The sequence below is a fragment of the Oncorhynchus clarkii genome, chromosome 2 (genome assembly GCF_045791955.1).
Source record: "Oncorhynchus clarkii lewisi isolate Uvic-CL-2024 chromosome 2, UVic_Ocla_1.0, whole genome shotgun sequence".
In the NCBI taxonomy this organism is placed as follows: domain Eukaryota; kingdom Metazoa; phylum Chordata; class Actinopteri; order Salmoniformes; family Salmonidae; genus Oncorhynchus; species Oncorhynchus clarkii.
The window spans coordinates 38,265,715-38,285,422 of NC_092148.1; the positions used below are offsets into that span (position 1 = coordinate 38,265,715).

General features: G+C 41.3%; 1 protein-coding gene across 1 annotated transcript in view; it reads right to left on the minus strand.

The window, feature by feature from the left end:
- LOC139367878 (membrane-associated guanylate kinase, WW and PDZ domain-containing protein 2-like) overlaps positions 1 to 19,708 on the minus strand; it is a 291,127-nt gene that overhangs the window by 111,653 nt on the left and 159,766 nt on the right. Inside the window, 3 exon segments of the mRNA XM_071106232.1 lie at positions 3,700 to 3,882; positions 5,260 to 5,381; positions 6,758 to 6,815. Of these exon segments, the coding sequence (XP_070962333.1) occupies positions 3,700 to 3,882; positions 5,260 to 5,381; positions 6,758 to 6,815 (363 nt within the window).

The following is a 19,708-nucleotide window of genomic DNA, read 5'->3' on the forward strand; positions in this document are numbered from 1 at the left end:
TTCTTAATTCAGAGTTATTTACAGTGCCTTGCGAAAGTATTCGGCCCCCTTGAACTTTGCAACCTTTTGCCACATTTCAGGCTTCAAACATAACGATATAAAACTGTATTTTTTTGTGAAGAATCAACAACAAGTGGGACACAATCATGAAGTGGAACGACATTTATTGGATATTTCAAACTTTTTTAACATATCAAAAACTGAAAAATTGGGCGTGCAAAATTATTCAGCCCCTTTACTTTCAGTGCAGCAAACTCTCTCCAGAAGTTCAGTGAGGATCTCTGAATGATCCAATGTTGACCTAAATGACTAATGATGATAAATACAATCCACCTGTGTGTAATCAAGTCTCCGTATAAATGCACCTGCACTGTGATAGTCTCAGAGGTCCATTAAAAGCGCAGAGAGCATCATGAAGAACAAGGAACACACCAGGCAGGTCCGAGATACTGTTGTGAAGAAGTTTAAAGCCGGATTTGGATACACAAAGATTTCCCAAGCTTTAAACATCCCAAGGAGCACTGTGCAAGCGATAATATTGAAATGGAAGGAGTATCAGACCACTGCAAATCTACCAAGACCTGGCCGTCCCTCTAAACGTTCAGCTCATACAAGGAGAAGACTGATCAGAGATGCAGCCAAGAGGCCCATGATCACTCTGGATGAACGGCAGAGATCTACAGCTGAGGTGGGAGACCATGTCCATAGGACAACAATCAGTCGTATATTGCACAAATCTGGCCTTTATGGAAGAGTGGCAAGAAGAAAGACATTTCTTAAAGATATCCATAAATAGTGTCGTTTAAAGTTTGCCACAAGCCACCTGGGAGACACACCAAACATGTGGAAGAAGGTGCTCTGGTCAGATGAAACCAAAATTGAACTTTTTGGCAACAATGCAAAATGTTATGTTTGGCGTAAAAGCAACACAGCTGAACACACCATCCCCACTGTCAAACATGGTGGTGGCAGCATCATGGTTTGGGCCTGCTTTTCTTCAGCAGGGACAGGGAAGATGGTTAAAACCTGATGGAGTCTGCAAAAGACCTGAGACTGGGACGGAGATTTCTTCCAACAAGACAATGATCCAAAACATAAAGCAAAATCTACAATGGAATGGTTCAAAAATAAACATATCCAGGTGTTAGAATGGCCAAGTCAAAGTCCAGACCTGAATCCAATCAAGAATCTGTGGAAAGAACTGAAAACTGCTGTTCACAAATGCTCTCCATCCAACCTCACTGAGCTCGAGCTGTTTTGCAAGGAGGAATGGGAAAAAATGTCAGTCTCTCGATGTGCAAAACTGATAGAGACATACCCCAAGCGACTTACAGCTGTAATCGCAGCAAAAGGTGGCGCTACAAAGTATTAACTTAAGGGGGCTGAATAATTTTGCACGCCCAATTTTTCAGTTTTTGATTTGTTAAAGTTTGAAATATCCAATAAATGTCGTTCCACTTCATGATTGTGTCCCACTTGTTGTTGATTCTTCACAAAAAAATAGTTTTATATCTTTGTTTGAAGCCTGAAATGTGGCAAACGGTCGCAAAGTTCAAGGGGGCCGAATACTTTCGCAAGGCACTGTATGCAACTTTAGCTGTGATACAAGTGTTAGGCAAAATATTCTGATTTCTAATACACTCTAAGGCTGAATGATGCAAAAACGCAAAAGGAATGATGCAAAAAGTTGTATGAAAGAAGCGCTCTGCTCTGTTTCTTGAGCAAGCTGCCCACACCATCTGTCGCTCATTCACAATTTAACAAGAACTTAATATGCTTACACAGTATTCTCAGTTTAATCTGGACTTCACATACTTATATATAAATAAAATGTGTGGACATTTTTTACTTAGAATGGCATACACAAATTAAGAAATCCATAACCTGCACTCCAATAGAGTGGATGGAGGTTATGTGCAGTTACTTTTTAATATGCCTTTTCAAAGAATTGAGCAATAAATACAGCAGCATGAGAATGCTGGGAACCTGCTTTTATTATGTAGTGGCCAGTCAGAGGATCAACTGCTTCTTTAAAAAAATAACCTGCTTGTGGATTGTGTGTAGCCCAATAACAAGAGCCTACAGACAGGAACACACAGCAAATCTGTCAGTGAATAGCATGCAGACAAATCAGTTTATAATACAGTTCAGCCAACTCCAGATCTCTTGGCGTAATGGTTAAGGTTGTTGACAGTCGCTGGACTGTGATATGGATGGAGCGGCAGGGTAGCCTAGTGGTTAGAGCGTTGGACTAGTAACCAAAAGGTTGCAAGGTCAAATCCCCTGACAAGGTACAAATCTGTCATTCTGCCCCTGAACAGGCAGTTAACCCACTGTTCCTAGGCCGTCATTGAAAATAAGAAATTGTTCTTAACTTGCCTAGTTAAATAAAGGTTAAAAAAAGGTGTTCAATAGTTAAGGTGATGATATCCTTACATTGTTAAAACTTCTTAAGGCTAGTTGTCACTATTGTCACGTCCGGATGAAAAGTGTGCCCAATGTAAACTGCCTGCTGCTGAGGCCCAGAAGCTACGATGTGCATATAATTGGTAGATTTGGATAGAAAACTGTCTAAAATTGTCTGAGTATAAAATAACTTATTTGGCAGGCGAAACCCCGAGGACAAACGATCCAGGATTTTTTTTATTTTAGGTCACTCCCTTTTCAATGGGTTTTCTATGTGGATCCTATCGCTTCCACTAGATGTCAAGTCTTTGGTAATTGGTTGATGTTTTTCCTTTGAGAAATGAAGAAGTAGGGCTGTTCAGAACGAGGGTCGAGTCTAGTGTACTGTTGTGGTTGGGGCGCGCGACTTGAAAGCTCGCTCCACCTTGTTTAAATCCGGTATTGAACACAGTTTATCACGTCTTAAATTTGATTGATTATTTATGTTTAAAAATACCTAAAATTGGATTAGGAAAGTTGTTCGAAATGTTTGGATCAAGTTTACAGGTAACTATATAGATACTTTGTAGTCATGTTGAGCGAGTTGGAACCGGTGTTTTTCTGGATCAAACGTGCCAAATAAATGGAGATATAACAACAGAATTTATCGAACAAAAGGACCGTTTGTGATGTTTAATGGACATATTGGAGTGCCAACAGAAGATCTTCAAAGGTAAGGCATGAATTATATCGTTATTTCTGATTTTTAAATCGCGCCTGGCGGGTTGAAATGTGATTTTCATGGGTTTGTTTAATGGGTGCTGTCCTCAAATAATAGCATGGTTTGTTTTCGCCGTAAATCCTTTTTGAAACCTGACACTGTGGCTGGATTAACAAGAAGTTCATCTTTAAACCGATGTATGATTCATGAATTATTATGAGTTTTTCTGTTTTTGAATTTGGCGCGCTGCTATTTCACTGGGTGTTGTCAAATCAATCCAGTTAACGGGATTGGCGCACGAAGAGATCATTAAGAAGTTAATTTGAGAGGACTTCAATACAAAAGTTAAGTCAACTTAAAAAAATCAAGGCAACGACATGCAATATAATTTTTTGGTTTACTCAACTTTGACAAATGTTGATTCAGTTGAGTCAACTCAGTGTAAACATGTTTGACTCAGTTGAGTCAACTCAGAACTTTTCTGCCACAAAGTTGAGGGATCCAGAAATTGTATTGCAGCTGGATGCCTTGATATATTTTTTTATACTGCATCTTGGGGACGTGTGTGTGTGTGGTTAGTTCCTGTACAGTACCTGTGTCCATCTTCCCATCCTGTGCCGCTGGGCCCTCAGGTATGACACTCTTGACCTGCAGGAACTCATCCGGCTCGTCCCCTCCAATGATGGTGAAGCCAAATCCCATGTTGCTCTTCTGGAGAGCCGTTGACAAGAAGGAGCCCTTCAGCTGTGTGGGGTCCCGTGTGAACAGGGGCTTCTCTGGAGAATGGGAGGGTGAGATTAGAGTAGGCCAGTTAAATACACTAGAATATTCACACTTCTTAAAAATATATTTTTTGTTAAGACAGTAGGATATATAGGGATAAAAAATGGAGGAGACAAATCAGAAATGGTCAGCCTGGAGTGGGGATTACATGTGGACTAGAGTTGGCAGTGTTACATCCATGCAGGACAACTTTATCACTAAGCATTTAATCACTACAACAGCGTTCACTATAAGTGGAGTGTCTGTATGTAATATGATATGCCATTTAGCAGACGATTTTATCCAAAGAGTGTACACATTTTAAAATATGTTTGTTTGATCTCTGTGGGAATTGAACCCACATCCTTAGCATTGCTAGCGTGACGCTCTTACCAACAGAGAACCATGTTATGCCTGTGTCGATTATACACAGTGTACTAAAAATACCTTCCTAATATTGAGTTTCACCCGCCCCTTTTTGAAATCAGAACATCCTCAATTCATCAGGGCATGGACTCAACAAGGTGTCGATAGCGTTCCACAGGGATGCTGGTCCATGTTGACTCCAATGCTTCCCACAGTTCTGACAAGTTGGCTGGTTGTCCTTTGGGCGGTGGACATTTCTTGATACATACGGGAAACTGTTGTGCGTGGAAAAACCCAGAAGCATTGCAGTTCTAGACACAATTCAGTGTGTCTGGAACCTACTACCATGCCCCATTCAAAGGCACTTAAATATTTTGTCTTGCCCAGACACAAGCCATATCTCAATTGTCTCAAGGCTTAAAAATCATTATTTAACCTCTCTCCTCCCCTCTATCTACACCGATTGAAGTGGATTCAACAACTAACGTCAGTAAGGGATCATAGCTTTCACCTGGATTCACCTGGTCAGTCTGTCATGGAAAGAGCAAGTGTTCTTAATGTTTTTTACACTCAGTGTAAGGAGAGATAAGAAGGGGAAGTAGTTTTTTGTATGCAGTGGTCTGGGCTGACACTGTATATATTTTCCTCTGAATACCAGGTAAGGGCAGAGTTGACAGTCCTTGGCTAAATTGGTCAGGTGCCACAGAGAGCCTTAGAAACTTTGCAATTTGACCGGAACAGGGCAGCACGGCTGGCTCCTTAAGTGTACAGAGAGAGCTAACATTAATAAAATACATGTCAATCTCTCCTGGCTCAAAGTAGAGGAGAGATTGACCTTCATCCCTACTTGTTAAAAAGACTAGCACACAGCTCAGACACCCATGCATACCCCAAGAGACATGCCACCAGAGGTATCTTCACAGTCCCAAGTCCAGAACAGAGCACAGTACTACATAGAGCCCATGGCTACATGGAACTCTATTCCACATCAAGTAACTCATGCAAGTATAGAGGTGTGGCTGTACCTCTGTAAATAGTCGGTAAGGGCAGAGCTGACAGTCCCTGGCTCTGCATCTGCTGCTGCTGCTCCAGTCGTCTCTTGGCCTCCAGGACGGGGTTCTCAAACTGGGTCCTTCTGTTGATGTGGCTGCAGGGAATAGGACTATGACAGTGAAATCCAGCAGCATCAGTGGGTTTTGGGTTCTCTTCTTCACGGGATACAGATACACATTGACTAACACACATCTAACGTAATATCGGTGAACATAGCTAAAATTTAAACCAATGCATGATTGAGATGAAAGTGTCATGTTAGGATTTTGTACTAAGTCTGTGGATACCCAACAGTAGCTATTGTAGTATACTCTATTGGAAAATTGTAATTTCTACAGTAAATGTGTCTATTATAAACAGAAAAATACTGTGAAAGCATTACACTGCAGCATACTGTAAATGAAGCTGTATTGTGGGAAAATGTGAGCGGTGGAAAAAAAAAGCTGTATTTTGAATGGTACTGTATGTAAACACATTACCTAGCAACCAACCAGCTTGCAACAATCCCATTTAATTACAGTAAAACAAACAGTCTCAATGAATTAATTTAGCATTATAGTAGCATTGTATTTTTTTCCAGTACAATAGTACAGTCAGTTGAGCTGATATTCTAGTAACTTACAAGCAGCTAGTGGTAAATAACTGTGAATATTACAATAGCTTACTTGCCACTAGTGGCCTCCCGAGTGGCGCAGCGGTCTAAGGCACTGCATCACAGTGCTAGAGGCGTCACTACAGACCAGGGTTAGATCTCAGGCTTTGTCAGGATGTCCTTGTCCTATCGTGCTCTAGCTACTCTATGACGGGCCGGATGCATGCACGCTGACTTCGGTTGTACAGTGTCTCCTCCGACACATTGGTGTGGTTGGCTTCCGGGTTAAGCGAGCAGTGTTAATAGGGCCGTGTTTCGGAGGACGCATGACTCGACCTTCACCTCTCCCGAGTCCGTACGGGAGTTGCAGCGATGGGACAAGGCTAACTACCACTTGGATATCACGAAATTGGGGATAAAGGAGTAAAAATTAAATAGAAAAAAAAATACAAAAATAAACTTACTTGCCACTAGTACCCCCTTTACAGTGTAACTAATTAAGACAGAAATACATTTCCATAGAACAGCATTGTTGAACATTCTTAAAATGTTTGTTGAATATTATAATGCTAATGTTAGACCTGAACCGAATGGGAATGTTAGCTAATGTCTTGGGAATGTCCTTAGAAACGTTTTTTTCTGCTAATTTTACTGTATCATCCTAATGTTAAACCACAACTGAATTTGAACGTAATGGGAATGTTAGCTAACGTTCTGGGAATGTCCTTAGAATTGTTTTTTTCTGCTAACAAAATGCTTTCTAAATGTTGGTGGAATGTTACTGTATCATCCTAATCTTAGATCAAAACCTGATTAGAAGTTAATGAGAATGTTAGCTAATGTCCTGGGAACGTTTTCTGTTTGCGGGGAGGACTTACTCTACGTAGTAACTGCCATAGATAGGGTCATCAATCTTCTCCCAGCCATACGGCAGCTCTGGACAGAAGGAAGAAAGAAATAGTGTATTAGGAGAGAGGGGATTGTTTTTTTTTATAAGAGCAAAGGAACGATTTGGCAGGGACAAGCCCACATTCAAGAAGGCCCCTTTTCCAGGTACTGGATTGAGCGAATAGTTAAACGAAAACAAAATGGATAGAATGTCCATAAGGGAACAGCAGGGAGGTAAGTGAGAAGTGAATGAAACAATAAAAATAACATATTAGACACTACCGTTCAAAAGTTTAGGGTCACTTAGAAATGTCCCTGTTTTGAAAGAAAAGCTAATTTTTTGTCTATTTAAAATGACATAATTGATCATAAATACAGTGTAGACATTGTTAATGTTGTAAATGACTATTGTTGTGGATTAGCTATCACAACGTGCCATTGGAACACAGGAGTGATGGTTGCTGATAATGGGCCTCTGTACGCCTATGTAGATATTCCATAAAAAAATCTGCCGTTTCCAGCTACAATAGTCATTCACAACACCCCCACAACATGATGCTCCGTGCTTCACGGTGGGGATGGTGTTCTTCGGCTTGCAAGCATTCCTTTTTTCCCTCCAAACATAACAATGGTCATTATGGCCAAACGGTTATATTTTTGTTTCATCAGACCAGAGGACGTTTCTACAAAAAGTACGATCTTTGTCCCCATGTGCAGTTGCAAACCGTAGCCTGGCTTTTTTATGGCAGTTTTGGAGCAGTGGCTTCTTCCTTGCTGAGCGGCCTTTCAGGTTATGTCATATATCAAATCAAAGTTTATTTGTCACGAATGCCGAATTCAACAGGTGTTGACCTTACAGTAAAATGCTTACTTACAGGCTCTAACCAATAGTGCAAAAAAGGTGTTAGGTGAACAATAGGTAAGTAAGGAAATGACACGACAGTAAAAAGACAGGCTATATACAGTATCTAGGCTATAAAAGTAGCGAGGCTACATGCAGACACCGGTTAGTCAGGCTGATTTAAGGTAGTATGTACATATAGATATGGTTAAAGTGACTGCGCATATACGATGAACAGAGAGTAGCAGTAGCATAAAAGAGGGTTTGGCGGGGGTGGATGGCGGGACACAATGCAGATAGCATGGTAAGCCAATGTACGGGAGAACTGGTTGGTCGGCCCAATTGAGGTAGCATGTACATGAATGTATAGTTAAAGTGAATATGCATATATGATAAACAGACAGTAGTAGCAGTGTAAAAAGAGTGTTTGTGGGGGGGGGGGACGCACAATGCACATAGTCCTGGTAGCCATTTGATTACCTGTTCAGGAGTCTTATGGCTTGGGGGTAAAAAACTGTTGAGAAGCCTTTTTGTCCTAAACTTGGCACTCCGGTACCGCTTGCCATGTGGTAGTAAAAATTACAGTCAATAACTGGGGTGTCTGGGGTCTTTGACCATTTTTAGGGCTTTCCTCCACACCACATGGTGTAGAGGTCCTGGATGGCAGGCAGCTTAGCCCCAGTGATGTACTGGGCCGTACGCACTACCCACTCTGCCTTGCGGTCAGAGGCCGACCAATTGCCATACCAGGCAGCTGTAGAACTATTTGAGGATCTCAGGACCCATGCCAAATCTTTTTAGTTTTCTGAGGAGGAATAGGCTTTGGCGTGCCCTCTTCACGACTGTCTTGGTGTGTTTGGACCATTCTAGTTTGTTGTTGATGTGGACACCGAGAAACTTGAAGCTGTCAACCTGCTCAACTACAGCCCCGTCAATGAGAATGGGGCGTGTTCGGTCCTCCTTTTTCTGTAGTCCACAATCATCTCCTTAGTCTTGGTTACTTTGAGGGATACGTTGTTATTCTAAACTTAATGATGGTGTAGGACTTGTACTGTGGATATAGATACTTTTGTACCTGTTTCCTCCAGCATCTTCACAAGGTCCTTTTGCTGTTGTTCTGGGATTGATTTACACTTTTCGCAACAAGTACGTTCATCTCTAGGAGACAGAATGCGTCTCCTTCCTGAGCGGTATGACGGCTGCGTGGTCCCATGGTGCTTATACTTGCGTACTATTGTTTTTACAGATAAACGTGGTACCTTCAGGTGTTTGGAAATTGCTCTCAAGGATGAACCAGACTTGTGGAGGTCTACATTTTATTTTTCTGAGGTCTTGGCTGATTTCTTTTGATTTTCCCATGATATCAAGCAAAGAGGCACTGAGTTTGAATGTAGACCTTGAAATACATCCACAGTTACACCCCCAATTGACTCAAATTATGTCAATTAGCCTATCAGAAGCTTCTAAAGCCATGACATAATTTTCTGGAATTTTCAAAGCAGTTTAAAGGCAGTCGACTTAGTGCATGTACACTTCTGACCCACTGGATTTGTGATACAGTGAAATAATCTGTCTAAACAATTATTGTAAAAATTACTTGTGTCATGCACAAAGTAGATGTCCTAACCGACTTGCCAAAACTATAATTTGTTGAAAATAAATTTGTGGAGTGGTTGAAAAATTAGTTTTAATGACTCCAACCTAAGTATGTGTAAACTTCCGACTTCAACTGTAGGTCCTCTGTGAAGACAGTAAGCATGTAGCCCTTGTTGTCCTCAGGGGCTCTCCTCGGCAGCTCAGTCGTTATGCTCGAAGTGGGAGAAAAAGGTGTTTATCTTGTCCGGTAGGTTGGTGTCCGCAACGTGACTGGTTTTCTGTTTATAATCCATGATCGTTAGAAGCCCCTGCCACCTGCTGCATTGCTCCTCCACTTTGTCCTTATACTTGTCTCGCCATCCTGATCGATCTGCGTAGGTGGTATTTGTACTGTTTAACCATACATCAGTCCCCAGTCTCCTTGCCATGTTACCTGTGTATATGCAGCATCTCTCGCTTTTCTTCATGTGAAGACACGCATGCATACACACACGCACGCGTGTGTTTCTGGCACTGACACCATAAATGATGTCATGGCAGTAGAAACCACAGTGCTGTGGCAGGCTGGTGGCAGGGTCAGGTGGATTGAGATGGGGGGATAGAATAGTGGGTATGGAAGTCGGGTTAGGAACGATAGGTGGGTGAGATGGTTAATTACAAGCCCTAAACCAAAAAAGCAGTTTTGAGAAACAATACGTATTAAAGTATTTAATTAATAAACTGAAGTAAATAATAAATAAATGGAACGATTAAGAAAATAGAAAAACAATAAAATAACAGTGTTGAGGCTATATAGAGGGGGTACTGGTACAGAGTCGATGTGTGGGGGCACAGGTAATATGTACACCGGGGGGGGGGGGGGGGGCAATGCAAATAGTCTGGGAAGCCATTTGTTTAGCTGTTCAGGAGTCTTATAGCTTGGGGGTAGAAGCTTTTAAGAAACCTTTTCGACTAAGACTTGGTGCTCTGGGGCCGCATGCCATGCGGTAGCAGAGAGAACGGTCTGTGACTAGGGTGGCTGGAGTCTTTGGCCAAAATTTAACCTACGCATTACCCTCTGTAGTGGCTTGCGGTCAGAGGCCGAGCAGTTGCCATACCAGGCGGTGATGCAACCGCTCTCGATGGTGCAGCTGTAGAACTTTTTGAGGATCTGAGGAGAAATGCATATCTTTCCAGACTCCTGAGAGGGAATAGGCATTGTCATGCCCTCCCTCATGACTGTCTTGGTGTGTGTGGGCCAGAGGTTATCCTGGCACCACACTGCCAGGTCTCTGACCTCCTCCCTATAGGTTTCATCATTATCGGTGATCAGACCTACCACTGTTGTGCCGTCGGAAAACTTAATGATGGGGTTGGAGTCGTGCCTGGCCGTGCAGTCATGAGTGAACAGGGAGTACAGGTGGGGACTTAGCACGCACCCCAGAGGGGCCCCGTGTTGAGGGTCAGCGTGGCAGATGTGTTGTTACCTACCCTTACCACCTGGGGGCGGCCGTCAGGAAGTCCAGGATCCCACTGCAGAGGGAGGTGCTTAGTCCCAGTGTCCTTAGCTTAGTGAGGAGCTTTGAGGACACTACAGTGTTGACCGCTGAGCTTTAGTCAATGAATAGCATTCTCGCATAGGAGTTCCTTTTGTCCAAGTGGAAAAAGGCAGTGTGGAGTGCAGGCGAGATTGCATCATCTGTGGATCTGTTTATGCGGTATGCAAATTGGAGTGGGTCTAGGGTTTCTTGATAATGGTATTGGTGTGAGCCATGACCAGCCTTTCAAAGCACTTCATGGCTACAGACGTGAGTGCTACGGGTCAGTAGTCATTTAGGTAGGTTACCTTGGTCTTCTTGGGCACAGGGACTATGGTGGTCTTCTTGAAAAATGTTGGTATTACAGACTCGGTCAGGGACTGGTTGAAAATGTCAGTGAAGACACATGCCAGTTGGTCAAAGCATGCTCAGAGTACACGTCCTGATAATCTGCCTAGCCCTGTAGCCTTATAAATATTGACCTGTTTATTCTCACGGTAGAGTCCCACCTGATCAACATCCAGTGAAATTCGAGAGCGCCAAATTCAAAAACCAGAACAACTAATTCTAAAAATTAATGAAACATACCACTGTTATACATCGGTTTAAAGATTAACTTCTTGTTAATCTAACCATGGTGTCAGATTTCAAAAAGGCTTTATGGCAAAAGCATACCATGCGATTAGCTGAGAACAGCGCCCAGCAGACAAATCATTACAAACAGCAACCAGCCAAGTAGAAGAGTTACACAATTCAGAAATAGTGATAAAATGAATCACTTACCTTTGATGATCTTCATATCGGTGCACTCACAACTCCCATTTACTCAATAAATGTTTGTTTTGTTTGATAAAGTCTATCTTTATATCCAAAAACCTTCATTTTTGTTCGTTTTCTTCAGTAATCCACAGGCTCAAACGGAGTCACAACAGCCAGATGGAAAATCCAAATAGTATCTGTAAAGTTCATAGAAACATGTCAAAGGATGTTTATATTCAAACCTCAGGTTGTTTTTTGCCTAAATAATCAATAATATTTCAACCCGACAGTAACGTCGTCAATATAAAAGGTAAACAAGAAAGGCGCACTCTTGTGATTGCGCATGAAATAGCTCTGTGACACTGTAGGGTCCAGTCTTTGAGTGCTCACACTCCCTATTTTTTTTGAATACAAGCCTGAAACTATTTCTAAAGACTGACATCTAGTGGAAGCGCAATTGAGTCCTAAGTCAATGGATACTGTAATTGCATTGAATAGAAAAATCCTGCCAAATCAGTTCAAGTATACTCACAGACATTATTTTAACAGTTTTGGAAACTTTAGTGTTTTCTATCCAAATCTACCAATTATATGCACATCCTAGCTTCTGAGCCTGAGTAGCAGGCAGTTTACTTTGGGCATGTTTTTCGTCTGCAGGTGAAAATAGTGCCCCCTACCCTAGAGAAGTTAAGGGTCTTACTCACATCAGCGTAATCATCCGGAACAGCTGGTGCTCTCATTTATGCTTCAGTGTTGCTTGCCTCGAAGCGCGCATAGAAGTCATTTAGCTCGTCTGGTAGGCTTGTGTCACTGGACAGCTTGCGGCTGTATTTTCCTTTGTAGTCGGTAACAGTTCTTTTTTATTGCCACTTTGTCCCGTATTGAGGCAATGCCCATTTGATTGTTCTTCAGAGGGCATAGCGGGATTTCTTAAGCTTCCGGGTTAGAGCCCTGCTCCTTGAAAGCTGCAGCTCTACCCTGTAGCTCAGTGCGGATGTTGCCTGTAATCCATGGCTTCTGGTTGGGGTATATATGTATGGTTACTGGGGACAACGTCATCAATGCACTTATTGATGAAGCCAGTGACGGATGTGGTGTACTCCTCAATGCCATCGGAAGAATCCCGGAACATAGGGAAGGAAGCCTTTGTATGCATCTCTGTGTGTGGAGTCAAGGTAGTCTAGAGTTTTTGTTGTCCTCTGGTTGCACATGTAACATGCTAGTAAGAAGGAGGTTAAACAGATTTAAGTTTCCCTGCATTAAAGTCTCCAGCCACTAGGAGTGCCACCTCTGGAAGAGGATTTTCTTGTTTGCTTATGGCCTTATAGAGCTTGTTGAGTGCAGTCCTAGTGCCAGCAACAGTTTGTTTTAGTAAATAGACAGCCACAAAAACAGATATATGAAAACTTTCTTGTTAAATAGTTTGGTCTACAGCTTATCATAAGATACTCTATCTCAGGCGACCAAATATTAGATTCCGTGCATCAGCTGTTATTGACAGACCGCCACCCCTTGTCTTTACCGGAGGCAGCTGTTCTATCTTGCCGATGCATGGAAAACCCAGCCAGCTGTATGTTATCAATGTCGTCATTCAGCCATGACTCAATGAAATACAATATATTAGTTATTAATGTTAGGGCTAGGGTCCTTTTTTCTCAATTCCTGACGTCCCCAAAGTAAACTGCCTGTTGCTCAGGCCCTGAAGCCAGGATATGCATATAATTGGTAGCATTGGAAACAAGACACTTTGAAGTTTGTAGAAATGTTAAAATAATGTAGGAGACTATCACAATAGATATGGTAGGAGAAAATTCAAAGAAAAACCAACCGGAAATGTATTTTTTTTGAGAGCCCATGGTCTTCCAATGGAACGTATGGGGAAATGATTAAATCTATCTTCCAGTGTGCAATTCCTATGTATTCCACTGGGTGTCAGTAGTCTTTGTTCAAGGTTTCAGGCTTGTTTCTTCCAAAATGAGTAAGAAATATGAGTTACTACAGGGACGCAGACTTGGAAATCCGTGTATGCGTGCGCGATGAAGAGGACACACCTGCTGATATTGTTTTCCTATTGAACATACTTCTTTCCGTATGAAATATTATAGTTTAATTACATTTTAGGTTATCTGAGGATTAAATAGAAATATATTTTGACTTGTTGAAACAAAGTTTAGGTGTGGATTTTAGGATTCCTATCTTGGCATGTTGAACTAGTGGATTACTCAAATCGATGGCGCCAACTAAAGTGACTTTTTGGGATATAAAGAAGGATTTTATCTAACAAAACTACACTACATGTTATAGCTGGGTCCTTTTTGGATGACAAATCAGAGGAAGATTTTCAAATAGTAAATGAATATTTCATCGCTATTTGTGAATTTATGAAACCTGTGCCGGTGGAAAAATATTTTGATGTGGGGTGCCATCCTCAAACAATCGCATGGCATGCTTTCACTGTAATGGTTACTGTAAATTGGACAGTGCAGATAGATTAACAAGGTAAGCTTTAAACCAATATGACACTTGTATGTACCTAAATGTATAATATCCATAATTTTTATGATTATTTATTTGAATTGTGCGCCCTCCAGTTTCACCGGAAGTTGTCTTACATACCTTACTAGCCTTAATGTCCCGTTGGTAGGATAGTCTTGATCAGAGCTCATCCATTTTATTATCCAATGATCGCACGTTGGCTAATAGGACTGGTGGTAGAAGGGGGTTACGCACTGGCCTTCGGATTCTTACAAGACACCGCAACCTATGACCCCTAAATTTCCTCTTCATCTGAATGACTGGGATTTGGGTCTTGTCCAGTGTCTGAAGTAAATCCTTTGCGTCCGATTTGTTGTCTGTCAGTGTACCAGTGTTTTGTTGCTTGTCATTGTATTTTTTGTTTTGTGGACCACAGGAAAAATAGCTGCTGCCTCTGTAAAAAGCTAATGGGGATCCAAATAAACACAGAATTCTCTGGCTGAATTGATTACATCAACTACATCAAACCACCTTGAATCTCTGCCATTTTCATTAGATATATAGAGAGATATGGAGAGAGCTATATAGGGAATAGGGTACCATTTACTGCTTCCCCCTCCCCCTCCAAAGAACTACCTTAAATATCCTTATTTTCTCCCCTTGTCTGTGAGCCACCTTAAATGGCTGCCCTCCATTCATATGGAAAGAGGAAACCGTTTCCATAGCAACCACCAGAGAAAGTCTCTTTTTTTAATCTTCGGAGCTGAGGGCTCTGTTTTGTCTCCAAATCCATTCCTCTCAAATAGAGAGCAAAAAAGAGAAACTGAGAATGTTGTTAATAGCGAGTGTGTAATTGTGTTTGCAGTATGAAATGTATGGATGTGTATCAGCAATGTTAAGTGTGTGTGTGTGGTTTAAGCTCTGATTCATATTACACTTGAATACGTGACTGAATGAACGTAACACATATCTTCTATGACACTAAATCAATTGACGCCACACATGCATCAACTCAGCCTAAAATAGATAGTAACACATAGCACAGAGAGTTTACATGAGCGTGTGGGTCATTATGTAGATGGATATTTGTGCAAAAATGTGATGTGCTGGGTATAACTTCAATTTGAGTGGTTTGTGTGTGTGTCTTGCATCTCGGATATTAAAACACATTTTGAATCCTCTGCATTAGATGACTCATTAATCTTTTCACTCTTACACACACACACACACACACACACTCCCCCTGACCATCAGAACACTTCAGGAACTCATCTGAATCATATCCGAGCTCAGGAAGGAAGCACACTCATACAAGGGGTGGTTCATAGAATTACATATACAGTGGGGCAAAAAAAGTATTTAGTCAGACACCAATTGTGCAAGTTCTCCCACTTAAAAAGATGAGAGGCCTGTAATTTTCATCATAGGTACACTTCAACTATGACAGATAAAATGAGAAAACAATATCCAGAAAATCACATTGTAGGATATGGCCAAGACCAAAGAGCTGTCAAATGACACCAGAAACAAAATTGCACCAGGCTGGGAAGACTGAATCTGCAATAGGTAAGCAGCTTGGTTTGAAGAAATCAACTGTGGGAGCAATTATTGGGAAATGGAAGACATACTAGACCACTGATAATCTCCCTCAATCTGGGGCTCCACGCAAGATCTCACCCCGTGGGGTCAAAATGAACACAAGAACGGTGAGCAAAAATCCCAGAACCACACGGGGGGACCTAGTGAATGACCTGCAGAGAGCTGGGACCAAAGTAACAAAGCCTACCATCAGGAACACATTACGCTGCCAGGGACTCAAATCCTGCAGTGCCAGACATGTCCCCCTGCTTAAGCCAGAACATGTCCAGGCCCGTCTGAAGTTTCCTAGAGAGCATTTGGATGATCCAGAAGAAGATTGGGAGAATGTCATATGGTCAGATGAAACCAAAAACTCAACTCGTAAAAACTTGGTAAAAACTCAACTCGTCATGTTTGGAGGACAAAGAATGCTGAGTTGCATCCAAAGAACACCATACCTACTGTGAAGCATGGGGGTGGAAACATCATGGGGCTGTTTTTCTGCAAAGGGACCAGGAAGACTGATCCGCGTAAAGGAAAGAATGAATGGGGCCATGTATTGTGATATTTTGAGTGAGAACCTCCTTCCATCAGCAAGGGCATTGAAGACGAAACGTGGCTGGGTCTTTCAACATGACAATGATCCCAAACACACCGCCCGGGCAACGAAGGAGTGGCTTCGTAAGAAGCATTTCAAGGTCCTGGAGTGGCCTAGCCAGTCTCCAGATCTCAACCCCATAGAAAATCTTTGCAGGGAGTTGAAAGTCTGTGTTGCCCAGCAACAGCCCCAAAACATCACTGCTCTAGAGGAGATCTGCATGGAGGAATGGGCCAAAATACCATCAACAGTGTGTGAAAACCTTGTGAAGACTTACAGAAAACAAAAAAGGAAAACACAATCATGAAACAAATACATTATTCAGTAAACAAGCCATCTAACAAACATGAATTGCCTTTTAGGTACCAACTTTAATTAAAACCTCTTACCCCCTCCTTTTTTGAAAATTCTGTTAAAAATCGCGCAACTTTTCAGCGTCCTGCTACTCATGCCAGGAATATAGTATATGCATATGATTAGTATGTGTGGATAGAAAACACTCTGAAGTTTATAAAACTGGTTAAATCACGGCTGTGACTATAACAGATCGTGTGTTTCATTGAAAAACGCAAGAAAAACTGCTCTCTGAAAGCTAAAAATAATTTCCATAAGTCACTTCCACGAGTTGTTAAAAGAGAACAGAATTTAATATCGACCTGCCTGCAATTCATACAAATTCCACACGATGTCGCCATTGTCCTCATTTTCAATTGAATTAATTGTTGGAAAATCCATCTCTCTGGCATCCATTTTCCCAGTCTTCACCCGGATGTAGTTGATGAAGACATTAGCAGCCATTGATTTGCAAGCGAAGACCTATTGAAAATACATCGCCCTGTAATCATTTTGAGAGATTATAAACGTTTACTAATACCTAAAGTTGGATTACAAAAGGATTTCGAAGTGTTTTGTGAAAGTTTATCGTCAACTTTTTTAATTTTAAAAAATTACGCAGCGTTTAAAAACAATGTTTTTTTCTGAATGACACAGCTTCCATACAAAGCTATTTTGGGTATATATGGACCGATTTAAACGAAAAAAAGACCCAATAGTGATGTTTATGGGGCATATAGGAGTGCCAAGAAAGAAGCTCGTCAAAGGTAATGAATGTTTTATATTTTATTTCTGCGTTTTGGGTAGCGCCGGCTACCGCAAAATCTGTTGTTTACGTGTCGTGCTGGCATTTTGGGGGGTGCATGCTATCAGATAATAGCTTCTCATGCTTTCGCCGAAAAGCATTTTAAAAATCTGACTTGCTGGCTAGGTTCACAACGAGTGTAGCTTTAATTCAATACCCTGCTTGTGAATTTTGATCAAAGATTGAGTTGTAACGAGTACATTTAGCATTTAGCGTAGCGCATTTGCATTTCCAGGGGCATACTTGAGACGTCTGCGTCTCAAGTATGGTCAAGAAGTTTTAAGGAGTTTGAGATCATTCCCCATGAGGTTAAAAAAAACTAAAAGCAGATTTACCTAACTCTGTTGACATTGAAGGGATCTCCAGGGTTAGCCATCCCTGAGTCCAGGTCTGGTAACTTATACGTCTGAAGATCAGCAATGAAGTAAGTTATGGTGGAAGTTTATGCAAGAGGGCTTTTTAGACAAAAAGAGCGCAATGCATCGATCTACGAGACTTCCTTATACAAAATGTAATGATGTGTGCTGAGCCCGTAATAAAGTGCAATGCACGATGATAAACTCCATCCAATGGCGTTAATACAGTGGTAGCTGCATTCAGATAGACGATATCGCCATAGTCAATTACCGTAATGAATGTTGACTGAATGATTTGTTTTCTGCTATTTAATGAAAGACGGGACCTGTTCATATAGAAGTCTATTTACATTTTTTATATCTTAACCAACTCAACATACTTTTATATATTTATAAGTGGGGACACGATCCATAGCACGTGTTAATACAAAAAAACAATGTTTTAAGTGAAATATTAGCTTTTGTTTGAAGCCGAAAAAGACAGGAAATTCAAAAGCTAATTTGACTCATGCACTAACAAGGCTTTTCAGCATAAGCAGCTTGATTTGTACTTTATTGACCTACTATACTTCAACAACAGATGTACTCACATTGGATCGTTTAATTAGGATTCAAGCCTTCTCTCAAACAGCCTAACACATACTCTTAGAGTAGGTTTAACCCCTTTAATCTACTTATTAATGTAAATGTGTTTTTTCACGTAAGACATATTCCACTTCCAGTCAATCAAACATTATGGGGAGGTTTTCCCAGACACAGATTAAGCCTAGTCCTGGACTAAAAAGCAAGATCAATGGAAAATCTCCAGACAAAAAGTATTTCTAGTCCAGGACTAGGTGTAATCTGTGTCTGATCCTTAACCCAACATTTGACCAAGCATAATACATAAGCCTACTGTGACAAGGTAGTTTACAGCTTTAGAACATATTTTGAAGTTATACATGGTTTATGTTCCTGTTATAAACAATGGGGTAATGTATTTGTACTTGTATTTATTGTGGATTCCCAATAGCTGCTGCCAAAGCAGAAGCTACTCTTCCTGGGTCCAGCAAATTTTAAGACCATTTATACAATTTTAAAAACATTGCAATACCTTCACAGATTTCCAACACCCTGTGGATCTCAGGCCCCTATTCCACCACTACCACATATCTACAGTACTAAATCCATGTGTATGTACAGTGCGTATGTTATCGTATGTGTGTCTGTGCCAATGTTTGTGTTGCTTCACAGTCCCCGCTGTTCCATAATGTTTTTTTTCTGTTTTGAAATCTAATGTTACTGCTTGCATCAGTTACTTGATGTAGAATAGAGTTCCATGTAGTCATGGCTGTATGTAGTACTGTGTGCCTCCCATAGTCTGCCCTGACTTGGGGACAGTGAAGAGACCTCTTGTGGCATGACTTGTGGGGTATGCAGGGGTGTCCGAGCTGTGTGCCAGTAGTTTAGACAGACAGTTCGGTGCATTCAACCTCTCATAAATAAAATAAGTGACAAAGTCAATATCTCCTCCACTTTCAGCCAGGAGAGATTGACATGCATATTATTAATATTAGCTCTCTGTGTACATCCAAGGGCCAGCCGTACTGCCCTGTTCTGAGCCAATTGCAGTTTTCCTAAGTCATTTTTTGTGGCACCTGACCACGCGACTGAACAGTAGTCAAGGTGCGACAAAACTAGGATTAGGACCTGCCTTGTTGATAGTGTTGTTAAGAAGGCAGAGCACCACTTTATTATAGACAGACTTCTCCCCCTCTTAGCTACTAATGCATCAATATGTTTTGAACATGACAGTTTACAATCTAGGGTTGCTCCAAGCAGTTTAGTCATGTCAAATTGCTTAATTTCAACATGATTTATTACAAGGTTTAGTGAGTGTTTTGCTCTAAATACAATGCTTTACGTTTCAGAAATATTTAGGGCTAACTTATTACTTGACACCCAATCTGAAACTAACTGCAGCTCTTTGTTTAGTGTTGCAGTCATTCCAGTCACTGTAGTAGCTGACATGTATAGTGTTGAGTCATCCGCGTACGTAGACACTCTGGCATGTTGTTAGTAAAAAAATTAAAAAGCAAGGGGC